At 49.1% G+C, this 12,779-nt stretch overlaps 1 protein-coding gene across 2 annotated transcripts in view; it reads right to left on the reverse strand.

The window, feature by feature from the left end:
- LOC119969504 (stathmin-3-like) overlaps positions 1 to 12,779 on the reverse strand; it is an 87,932-nt gene that overhangs the window by 9,098 nt on the left and 66,055 nt on the right. For both annotated transcript variants that reach the window (XM_038803201.1, XM_038803202.1), the window contains one exon: positions 8,781 to 8,876. In XM_038803201.1, the coding sequence (XP_038659129.1) occupies positions 8,781 to 8,876 (96 nt within the window). The remainder of the gene's footprint in view (positions 1 to 8,780; positions 8,877 to 12,779) is intronic.

Here is a 12,779-nt window from a genome sequence, read left to right on the forward strand (position 1 = left end):
CAAGCATGGCCCACTATTTCAGCATTAACTTTAACACAATTATTCTTAATAATGGATAGAAATTTGGAGTTTGCTTTTAGAATTTTACATTTTTGGCTTGTTCTTTTATGTGAATAGCTGATGAAGAAGATTACGATGGGAGTGAATTATCATGAGCCTGATGGACATCATGCCCTGGAAACCCTGGAATCATTATTATTTCTGCAGTTTTATTTGGTTTAGTTGTCGCGTTCTTCCTTTGAAGTTACAGCAGACGAACAGGAGGTTCCTGAGGGATTGATCCCATTATGCATGTTATGGAATAACAAAAATAAAATTGTTACTTAACATCATGGAAACATTTAAAAAGTGGCCATGTTGCTTTCCATGCTGTATGTGAGTCAGATTGAGTGACAAACATGGATTCTCCCATCGGGCGGATAAGTGATGACGCCGGCGGAAAAACGGGAGTGTTTTACTCTGGCGTCGGCGCTCGTTCCGGGACCCCATTCTGCGGCCCACAGGGGGCTTGCATGGCGCTGAAGCGGCCCATGCCACTCCAGCTGCCGATCCCAGCCTGAACTTGGCACTGCGGGGTCCGCGCCTGCGCAGTTGGGCCAGTGCCAACTAGAGCATGCACAGTGGCCGGCTTCCCCGTGCCAACCCAGATGCCAAATGGCGCAGGGCTACAGGAGCCGGCCCAGAGGGAATGAGGCCGGGGAACAGAGAGGCTGGCCCGCCGATTGGTGGGCCCCGATCGCAGGCCAGGCAACTATGCAGGTTCCTCCCCTGGCCCGGCGCGGAGCGGCGTAGCGCGATTCACGTGCCCCTCCCCGTGATTCTCCCACCCGGTGTGGGATCGGAGAAGCCCGCCCATGGTTTCTGGTTGGGGAACGTATGTACTGCTCTCTTTGGCATGCAGTTGTGCACACATTTTCTGATGAAGTCTGTGACCGTGGTGGCATACTAATTTTAGTTGGTCGCTGAGTTCTTAAATATGGACCAGTCCACTGTCTCTAAGCAGTCACGTAAGAACTCTCCTGTTTCCTCGGACCAGCACTGCACGGCTTTCTTAGCTGGATTCTCCCACTTGAGTTTCTGCTTGTATGCCGGAAGAAGGAGCACCGTTTTATGGTCTGATTTCCCAAATTGCGGTAGGGGTAGGAACGGTAGGCACCCGTTGGCATTTCAATTGGAAGCATTGAGCTGAAATTGCGGAACATTGATCTTGCCTGTGGGGTGCTTTGCTCCACAGCACTGGCATGGCTGCTCTACCAGTCGGTTAGTGTATTCCTTCCCTTAGCGTGGAGTGTCCCTGTTTCAGAGCTGTTGAACTAACTGGAGCATAGTGTTTCTTTTGTACTATGGTTTACTTTCTCCTCTGAAAAGGGTCCTGTACTACACACGGAGTTCAGACTGCCGAACAATCTGGATAGCTTTCTCGAGGGTTGGATCTTCCTTTGCTTGCAGCAACTCTGGGCATCCATGGCCCACTACTCCAAAACTATTCTATCCCTGATAGGTTCAGATTTTAGGACTTCATATTCACAGCCTTTTATCAACCTGTATCGATCATGAGTAAATACAAGCCGACAGGTTCTCTTGGCTGCTGGACACGCTAATTAAACTTAGCCCTTTTAAGGATTTTGTTACTACTTAGGTTAAAATAAGTATTGAATGGACTTCCGGTGGCGGCGATGTCCGAGTGAGCCGCACATTCGGCGGGCTCTCACTCCAGCAGGGCTTTAGGGACTGATTCCCTGCGATAGCGGGACCACGGAGCAGTAGGAAGGCGGCAGCGAAAGTACTCAAGAGAGGGCGGCGGCACATGTAACAGCGGGAGTCCAGGAGGCAGAAGAAAAGAGAGAAAAAGGGACAAAGACAAGGAGCTGAGGAAACTGACCTGGAACTTAAGATAGCGGACACACAGACCCTGGACTCAGCAATCCAGTAGGCGCTGGATAACATGCTCCAGGTAATGAAAACCAGTTTTGAAGCGTTGAAGCGGGACAGCTTGGACCCACTCCAGAAAGCAGTGGATCAGCTGAACCAGAGGCTGGATGCTCAAGATGTTAAAGTTAAGGAGCTGGGAGAGGCGGTGGAGGAGCAGGCGGATGCGCAGACGGTCGCGGCATTAGAAGTTGACGGGCTGAAGGAGCGGCAAAGAAGACTGCTGGACAGAGTGGAGGAGCTGGAGAATAGAGCCCGCAGGAACAATCTGAGGATGGTCGGCCTCCCGGAGGGGGCTGAGGGAGCTGATGCCGCAGCGTTTGTAGCAGACCTGTTGATGCAGCTGATGGGGGCTGAAGCCTTTCCGCGACTGCCGGAGTTGGAGGGGGCATACAGAGTGCAGGCGAGGCAGGGACGGCCGGGCGGACCCCCCCGCCTGATGGTGATTAGGTTCCACAGGTTCGTGGACAAGGAGCGGGTGCTGCGGTGGGCAAAGAGCGCCAGGAGCAGCACGTGGAACAACAGTGTCCTCCGTATTTATCAGGACCTAAGCCAGGAGGTGGCTCGGTGGCGAGCAGCCTTTAAACAAGTCAAGGAGGTGCTGTTCAAGAAGCACGTGAAATTTGGTCTGCTGTTCCCAGCTCATCTATGGGTCACGCACCAGGGTCAACACCACTACTTCTCCGAGCCTGAAGAAGCGATGGACTTGGCGAGGGATCAGGGGCTGGCCCCAAAACGAGGCCCCACGGGCGCGAATTAGGGCCCGAGAACTACCGTATGAAGGTATGCCGTACGGGCCTGGACTGCTGTTCAATGGTTTGCTGAGTCAAAGGTGCCTAGCGGAACATTTGGGACTCTTTCCTTTGTTTTTGGACACTTTTTTTTTTCTTTCTTATGTTTTTGTTTTCTTCCTCTTTTTTCTGTTTTTTCCTTTTCGGGCGGATGTTTACTTTTTGTGCGGCTCGCGGAGGACACTGGAGCTGGCACGGTAACTAAGGGGGGGGGGGCGGTCAGCTAGGGGGGCTAAGGACGTGGGTTGGGGTGTTTTTGTTTTATTGATGTCCATGCCTTCCTGTGCCAGGGAGTTTGCTCCAGAGGGGAGGGGGGAGGGGGGGGGGAGAGGGGGGGGGGGGGAGGGGGGGGGGGGGTTGTGCCCCCTAACCAGGCTGATCACCTGGAATGTCAGGGGACTGAATGGGCCGGTTAAGAGGGCGCGGGTGTTCGCGCATTTGTGGGCTCTGAAGGCGGACGTAATTATGTTGCAGGAGACACATCTGAAAGTGTCTGAGCAGACTAGGCTAAGGAAGGGCTGGATTAGCCAGGTCTTCCACTCGGACTTGGACTCGAAGTCCAGAGGGGTGGCAATCATGATCAACAAGCGGGTGCAATTTGAGGCTGAGGGCATAGCCGCAGACAGGGGGGGCAGATACCTGATGGTACGGGGCAGACTGGAGCGGAGAAGAGTGGTGCTGGTGAATATATATGCCCCGAACTGGGATGACGTGGACTTCATTAAAAGAGTGCTGGGGAAGATCCCGGACCTGGACTCTCGTAGGCTAATAATGGGGGGGGGACTTTAACATGGTCCTTGATCCGGCTCTGGATCGATCGTGTCCCAGAACGGGTAGACTCCCAGCAATGGCAAGGGAGCTGAAAGGGTTTATGGAGCAAATGGGGGCAGTGGACCCCTGGAGAGCCAGACAGCCGACAGGAAGGGGCTACTCGTTTTACTCGCACATCCATAAAGTATATTCTAGGATAGACTTCTTTGTACTATGCAGGGATTGTATAGGGGAGGTAAAGAACACGGAATATTTGGCAATCACTATCTCAGACTATGCCCCGCACTGGGTAGACCTGCAGATCTGGGGGGGCGAACTACCAACGCCCGCATTGGAGGCTAGATGTGGGACTGCTGTCGGAGGAGGGGATCTGTGAGAGGCTTCGGAGGTGTATGCAAAATTACTTGCACGTGAATGATACGGGGGAGGTCTCAGCGGCGACCCTGTGGGAGGCGCTAAAGGCAGTAGTGCGGGGGGAGTTGATCTCAATTGGGGCCCACAGAGCCAAGGCAGACAGGGCAGAGATGGATAGATTGGTCAGGGAACTGGGTCGGATAGATGAGGAACACGCGGAGTCCCCGGGGGAGGTTTGACTCAGCGAGAGGCAGAGACTACAGGAGGAACTGGGGGCGCTATCCACAAGTAGGGCCGTGGAACAGCTTAGGAAGGCGAGGGGCGTGGTGTACGAGCATGGGGAAAAGGCTTGCAGACTGTTAGCGCAGCAACTCAGGAAGAGGGAGGCGGCCAGGGAAATAAGTAGAGTGATGGATGGGGAGGGGCGCAGAGTGGAGGACCCGGCAGGATTGAATAAGGTATTCCGGGACTTCTATCGCAAGCTGTATACTTCGGAGCCTCCGGAAGAACCGGAGGAGATGAAAAGGTTTCTGGATGGGTTAACATTCCCAACAGTAGGTGGGGACTAGTGGACAGGCTGGGGGCCACGATTAGAGTGGAGGAGGTATTGGGGGGCCTAAAGGCCATGCAGTCAGGGAAAGTCCCGGGGCCAGATGGATACCCAGTAGAGTTTTATAGGAAGTTCTCTGAGTTGGTGGACCCAGTCTTGACGAGGGTCTTCAATGAGGCAAGGGACAGAGGGACCCTGCCGCCGACAATGTCACAAGCCACTATATCACTGATATTGAAGCGGGGTAAAGACCCGGAGGCGTGCGGGTCCTACAGGCCAATCTCCCTGATTAATGTTGATGGCAAGCTCCTGGCAAATGTACTGGCGGTTAGAATGGAGGACTGCGTACCGGAGGTGATTGGGGAGGACCAAACTGGGTTCGTGAAAGGTAGGCAGCTGTCGGCCAACTTGAGAAGATTACTTAATGTGATAATGATGCCCCCGGCGGGCAGGGAGGTGGAGGTAGTGGTGGCGATGGACGCCGAGAAGGCCTTTGACCGGGTGGAGTGGGACTATCTATGGGAGGTGCTCGGACGGTTTGGGTTCGGGGAGGGACTGGTGAATTGGATCAAATTATTATATCAGGCCCCAAAGGCCAGCGTCAGGACAAACAGAGAAGTGTTGGAGTACTTTAGGCTGTACTGTGGGACCAGACAGGGCTGCCCGCTCTCCCCGCTGCTGTTTGCACTGGCCAGAGAGCCGCTGGCGATTGCACTGAGAGCCGCAGAGAGATGGAAGGGGATGGTGAGGGGCGGGGTAGAACATAGGGTCTCTCTTTTTGCGGACGATTTGCTCCTGTCGTGTCGGACCCAGTGGCCGGAATGGGAAGTATACTGGGAATGTTGAGGAAGTTCGGCCAGTTCTCAGGATACAAATTGAATATGGCCAAGAGTGAAATGTTTGTGGTACAGGCAAGGGGCCAGGAGAACAGATTGAGAGGGCTACCATTTAGGTTGTGATGAGACCATCAATTCACGCGACACGTGGTTAGAAGTGAACAGTGGTTTTAATCGTCTTACAACAGAGCCTGCCTGTGACACGATGAACTCCAGATGAACTGCAGGCAGGCTGTCAGCATCAACCTTTATACTTCCGGTTAGGGGGGAGGAGCTGTGGGTGGAGCCAAGGGTGGAGCCCAGTACAAACTCCCGCACACTCCCAGTGCATCTCCCCCTAGTGGCAGAGCAGCGCAACTGCTCATGTGCCGAGCTTACAGAGACATAGTAATACAGTGTGAATAACGCTACTGTGATTCACCACAGGTTGGTTGAGGAAAATTTCCAGTACTTGGGAATCCAGGTGGCGCGAGACTGGGGCAGGCTGCACAAGTTAAATTTGGCCAGGGTGGTGGAGCAAATGAAGGGAGAGTTTTGGAGATGGGATGCACTCCCGCTGACGCTGGCAGGGAGGGTGCAGACTGTAAAGATGACAATCCTCCCTAGATTCCTATTTATTTTTCAGTGCCTCCCGATCTTTATCCCTCAGTCCTTCTTCGAAAGGGTTAACAAGGTGATCATGAGCTTTGTCTGGGTGGGAAAATCCCCGCGGGTGAAGAAGGCGATGTTGGAGAGGAACCGCAGTGAGGGAGGGCTGGCTTTGCCGAGTCTGACTAATTATTACTGGGCGGCCAACATCGCTATGATAAGGAAGTGGATGGTGGGTATGGGGTCTATCTGGGAGTGGGTGGAGGCGGCTTCGTGCAGGGGCTCCAGCCTGGCAGCCCTGGTCACGGCTCCTCTACCGCTGCCACCGGCCAGGTACTCCACCAGCCCGGTAGTGGTGGCGACCCTGCGGATATGGGGCCAGTGGAGGAGGCATGTAGGGGAGATGGGGGCGTCGGTCTGGGCGCCAATTTGCGACAACCATCGGTTTGCCCCCGGGAGTATGGATGGGGGGTTTCGAGCATGGCAGTGGGCGGGCATGGGGAGGGTGGGCGATATGTTCCTGGAAGGGAGCTTTGCGAGTTTGAGGAGCTTGGAGGAGAAATTTGGGCTGGTAAGGGGAAATGATTTCAGGTACCTACAGTTGCGGGACTTTGTCCGTAGGCAGGTCCCATCCTTCCCACGCCTCCTGCCAATGGGGATCCAAGACAGAATAGTCTCTAGGGGGGAAGAAGGGGAGGGTAGAGTCTCTGACATTTATAAGGTGCTCATGAAGGCGGAAGGGTCCCAGAAGGAGGAGCTGAAACTCAAATGGGCTAGGCGGGGAAATGGAGGACGGGCTGTGGGCAGAAGCCCTGAGTAGGGTAAATTCGACCGCAACATGTGCCAGGCTCGGCCTGATTCAATTTAAGGTCGTTCACCGGGCCCACATGACGGTGGCTCGGATGAGCAAATTCTTTGGGGTAGAGGACAAATGCGCTAGGTGCGCAGGAGGACCAGCGAACCACATACACATGTTTTGGGCATGCCCGATGCTTAGGGGATACTGGGAGGGATTTGCGGGGATCATGTCCCGGGTGCTAAAAACAAGGGTGGCGATGGGTCCAGGGGTGGCAATTTTTGGGGTTTCGGAAGACCCGGGAGTCCAGGGTGAGAAAGAGGCCGATGTTTTGGCCTTTGCTTCCCTGATAGACGGCAATGAATACTATTGGCATGGAGGGACTCAAATCCCCCGAAGACGGAGTTGTGGCTTACGGACATGTCGAGTTTCCTGGGCATGGAAAAAATTAAGTTCGCCTTGAGGGGATCTGTACAGGGGTGCGCCCGAAGGTGGCAACCATTTATTGACTTCTTTACGGGAGAGTGAGCGGCAGCAGGGGGAGGGGATGGGGGTGGATGGAGGGGGGGGGGGGGTAGAGTAGAGTAGAGTAGGAGGGATAAAATGGCAGGTAGTACCGGTGGGAGAGGAGCAGGCTTGTGCAGTAGGTTACGACTGAAGTATTGAATGTACGTGGATGTTTGCACATTTTTGCCTTTTTTGCTTTCTTTCTGTTGATATCTGTAACTGTTTACAATGCCAAAAACTACCTCAATAAAATTGTTTGTTAAATTAAAAATAAGTATTAAATGATTTTAGTACTTCTTCAAACTTAGGGCCTCACGGTAGCATGGTGGTTAGCATCAATGCTTCACAGCTCCAGGGTCCCAGGTTCGATTCCCCGGCTGGGTCACTGTCTGTGTGGAGTCTGCACGTCCTCCCCGTGTGTGCGTGGGTTTCCTCCGGGTGCTCCGGTTTCCTCCCACAGTCCAAAGATGTGCGGGTCAGGTGGATTGGCCATGCTAAATTGCCCGTAGTGTAAGGTTAATGGGGGGATTGTTGGGTTATGGGTATACGGGTTACGTGGGTTTAAGTAGGGTGATCATTGTTCGGCACAACATCGAGGGCTGAAGGGCCTGTTCTGTGCTGTACTGTTCTATGTTCTATAAACTTAGCAGATGCTTGTTTGATTCCTTGTCTGGCAATAATGATATCCACTATCTGGCCTACCGAGTAAAACAGTGTGTTCACTTGTTGAGCTTCTGTCTTTTAGTCCAGAATTGAAACAATCATGTGTCTAAGGAATCTCCAAAGTCCTCATTCATGTGAGTAATCTGGAAAAGTGGATTTCTGATGCATGGTTCAAGAATTTAAAAGGATAGGTTCAGCTTTAAGGTTTGTTTGAAGACAAAGGTTTTTTTCACATTTGCTGGTTTTGGTGGGGTCCTGCTTTAAATGCGCTCACGTTCAACCTTCGGTTGGGTAAAGGTTTTAAACAATGGTTGCTTGGATTGAGGGGCTGAAGACTTTTCCATTTCACTGTTAAGCTTTCGGGTCACAAAAGCATTGAATACGAGCTTTTGCTGGTCGTTATAACTGATTGTCTAGTTACCATTCTTACGGCTTAATTCCTTAATTACTGAGAATTGTGAATTATTGCTAAAGTCATTGTCCAGAAGTGTACAAGGGATGGGTAAAGAACTGTCACGGCACAAAATTTCATTTTGTGTTTTCTAGTTGTCATACTAAGTCTATAAGAAATGACAATACACGGTTAATTCTGGGATCTGACCATCACATTCCTAGTATTGTCAAGCTCAAGGGACAATGGTCTTTGACGGCTGTTTGTGTGATGTTCTGTGATGTGTGTGACTGTTTGCTTTGATTCTGTGACCTGACACGATACATAACACTTCAAACAGGAAATAATTAGACTTGTGTGGCAACAATTTATTAAATTGTTTATCAATAAAACAGTATTTTAGAATTGTGCTATATTTGTTCATGTCACACATTCACACCTAATGTAAATTTGAAAATGAATAATTGTGCAAATTTTGATTCTATGTATGCACAAATAAAACAATAGTTATTACCTATTACATTATCTGGCTATTTATAGTGCAATTACACAATCTAAACATACTTAGAGAGCAATCTGCAGATTACACAAAGGCATCACTCACCACCAATTTTGTTAATTGTGTTGGGATGTGGCTGAGTGTAGAAACAAGAGCAGATCAGCGAGAGCATTGAGAGCTCCTTCATTTTTTCCTTGTAGGCTTTAAAAACAGAAAAATATATTTTTGATTAAAAATGGCATTTTGATTAACGTTTCAACAAGTACATTGTGCAACTTTTCAAGCTGAATTCCACATGAATGGGCATCCGTTTGAAAAGATTTGTTTAGGACTTAAATAAAGCCCCCAAAATCTGTTGTCTCCTTACACTGTGTTGAGCGCTAAAGAACTAAGCCTCAAATGAAAACCTTAAGATTATCCCAGTTGGCAATATTGGTCATCTTGGATGGTACGTCAGGTGCAGCATTAAGGACAGGTAGAGTGCTCAGAAACAATGCCATAATGGCCCTGTGGCAAATCAGAATTGAGACCATCAGGTTGGCTGAAAGAGTTCGATGGTCATCTCATCCTACCATCAAACTATTTGTTTCAAGTTCCCTCTGATGGGCACCCATTCATTCAATTATAACTACAATAGTTATATAAAAATGTCTCAATTCACTGAAAATGATTCAAACTTCAACATTAAACAGTTGCTTGACTCCATTTCCAAACATTCTTCCTTTTAAGTCTGATTTGTTGTGTTTTGCTGATATAATATAAATGAAGCCACAAGGCGGTTGTATCCCCAAAGTCAAAACGACTTCCAGAGCAGGGCAGCATGGTGGCGCAGAGGGTTAGCCCCACTGCCTCACGGTGCCAAGGTCCCAGGTTCGATCCCGGCTCTGGGTCACTGTCTGTGTGGAGTTTGCATATTCTCCCCGTGTTTGCGTGGGTCTCGCGCCCACAACCCAAAGATGTGCAGGTTAGGTGGATCGGCCACGCTAAATTGCCCCCTAATTGGGAAAAACAATGAATTGGTTACTCTAAATTTATTTTTAAAAAAAGGACTTCCAGAAACAGCAAAACACCAGTTGGATATTTTTGGTCTCCATTTTGTGGTTTCTTTTTCTACATTTGTGCTTTCCAGGAGCTATCACGTGTCTGTGTCTTTGCTTCACAAACAACACCAGTTCCTTTCAGTTGACTCATTTTATTCCCGTGCTGCTTGTTTGTTCTTTGCCTTTTTGTTTCTTCCTGCTCCTAATGCAATTGTTTTCAAAAGGTTACGTGCTGGACAGGGGCATCGAGCACACAACATAGGTTGAGCAGAGTAAGTATGAACAAAGAGGGACAAAATAGGATCGGTTGAAAAGGGATAAGAGTAATCATGATAAAGTACTAATGGAAATAAAGAAAGGAGGCAGCACTAAAAAGATAAAAATAATAAAAAATAAAGCGGAAACAAGAAGTGGGAAAATAACAGTGAAAATACATAAATAACAATCAAAAGGAGAAAAATAATCTGAGATCCTTCATCCTCAATTGTTTTGAAAACAGCAAACATTCTTCTTGTGGTGGAGGCACTTTACAAGAACCACTGCAGGAGTTAATGTAAAGTTGGCTGCAAATCACTTAGAAACATTTAATGAACTGGAAACCTGTGAACGCCATAAATTGCAATATTGGTGCTGAATAATTCATGCCCAACTCCAAGAGACCATCATGGTCCTGAAAAATTGAGATTAAAAATAAGATTTTGTTTGGAGTCTGTATCTTTGAATGGTAACTTAAAAAAAAACACCAGTGCTTGTTACAGCCGCAAATTTTTATCAAATGACACAGGCATTTTTTAAAGAGAAAATGAAGCATAGTCTTGATACATGGTAAGAAGACAGTGGTTTCAGGGAAAAAGAAAATAATGTTCTGTTATTGGCTGATCCTGGCATATATTTTCAAAGGGTTACAACAATAGGAAATATCAAATAAAATTGCAAATTTTAAACAAAGGAAAAAATGTATATATTACAAGAAATATATTATGGGAAATATATTATGGGAAAAGAAAGGTATCCTGTAGGGTTATATCCTTGAAAAAAGGACTTTGACCAATATGCTAAATGGAGAAAGGGAAAAGCATCATCAGATATCAAGAGGAAAGACAAATTTGTATTTCTATCACGCCTTTCACAGCGTCATGATATCTCAAAGTATTTTAGTCAATGTACTTTACCATACTGGTATCCCCGGTATTAACTTTAAAATATCAAAATCTGACTATCATTAGCGCACTGCCAAAATTCTAACATGAAATTATTCTGACGTGATTACCGGTGACTGCAGAAGCATTAACATATCCACCGTCCACTGGGATTGTAGGATTTTCAGCTGCAGCCAATAACAACTCCTGTGTCACAATTAAAATGCAGCACGAAACAATAGTGGTGCCATGATGTCTGTGGTGAGCTCTCAGCAGATGTGTGAGTTGCACTAATGGTTTAGTGCAGTGATTTTCATTCTTCTGCATGAGAAGGCCTACAAATATTGGCATGCCCCTGAGAAATGCCAGACATGTATTAACATGCTCCTGAAAACACCTTGTCCCGATATCTGGAATAAGGAGTTATCTTCCCTCTGCAATAGTTGAAATAAATTATTTTCCTTTAAGACAGAGATAAGTAAACACAAAGAGACTGTGATCGTGTACCTTGGGATGTCACTGTATTCCCTTCAGCTGCCCCGAGGACCCATAGACACCACTTTCATGTTCTAACCTTATTAACATTTTCCAGTGAGCTGGCAGCACCAAATGGATGCCCTGCTGCTGCTCACCAGTTTTATCTGGAGAGGTATTGACTGACAATTGTTAATAGTTAGGGCGGGATTTAACGGGCCCATTAACCATGGGTGCACATCCCGCAATGGCTGCTAAAAATATCGTGAGAGGCCAGAAACAGGGGGTGGAATTCTCCCCCCCCCCCCCCCCCCCCCCCCCCACGCCCGCCACGCTGGGTGGAAGCCAATAATTACTACTGCTTTTTAAAAACGAGAACCAGGTGCCATGACCTCCGATAGGGAAGAGGAAGGTGAACACCACTGTCTCCACCTAGCACCAGAAAGTATAAAGGGATAGAGCCCGCTGTCCAACTCCATCTCCAGAGAGGGAAGGCAGCCTATTGGGTGTAGAAAGGTACCAGGATGGGGGTCGTATCTGCTGTGGTTGTCCAGAAGCCTGCTGCCTGTGTTGTTAAAAGGTTATTACAAGCCTGTGTGAGTCTGCTGCCTGTGGCATGGGGATATGGGCTGGCTGCAGGTGTGGGTCACATGGGTTGGGGGCCGGGGGGAGGGGGGGGGGGGTAAGGTGTGATGAGAGTGAAGGAGGGCGGGCCTAATGGGCTGGGTGGATAAGACCCCAAAAGAAAAACCAACATAGTTCCTAGCCTGGTTTGTTGTTGGTGGTGGTGGTGGGGGGGGGGGGGGGGGGGGGGGGGGGGGGGGTGTTGTTGAGCAGTGGGGGTTGATATGGAATGGCTGTCTAGGAGCCTTAAGTGTAAAGGCCTGACAGTAATGAGATCTCGAAAATATGCAGCCTACGATGGGTGCTTATTAGCTTTGCCTATCCCTGAAGTAGAAAGCAATTGTGCCCTTTAACATTTCTGAGACTCATGCTTAATCAAACTAATTGGCCATTCCTTAATAATGTCAACTGCCCACAGTCTCAAAGTCAAGGAATGGGCTGAAAACACGGTTCCTCTTGAACCCACTCATTTGGGTACATGGGTTCAAGAAGCACTGAGCTTGCTTATGTGCCAGACCCCAAAGCCTGCCAGTCAGGGTGCATTAGCCCACAAGGCAAACATCACTGTCCAGTGGACCCTGCCCATGAGGGATGGGTGACCATATAACCTCCTGTCAAAACCACAAGTGATATTGAGAAAAAGGGAGGAGAGAACAGGATGTGAGGCCAAATGCAACTCCGACTGGGCGAGGGCATAGTCATGCAATGGAGGTGGGATGGTACCTGTGTTCTGAGTGAGCATGAGGCAACAGATAAGGTGTGGGACCAGCTGTTCCCAGGTCCGTAGGCCAATGGGTCAGGGGAAGTGCTGTGGTTAAGCAGAGGCG

Source organism: Scyliorhinus canicula, chromosome 7 (assembly GCF_902713615.1).
Source record: "Scyliorhinus canicula chromosome 7, sScyCan1.1, whole genome shotgun sequence".
Lineage (NCBI taxonomy): Eukaryota > Metazoa > Chordata > Chondrichthyes > Carcharhiniformes > Scyliorhinidae > Scyliorhinus > Scyliorhinus canicula.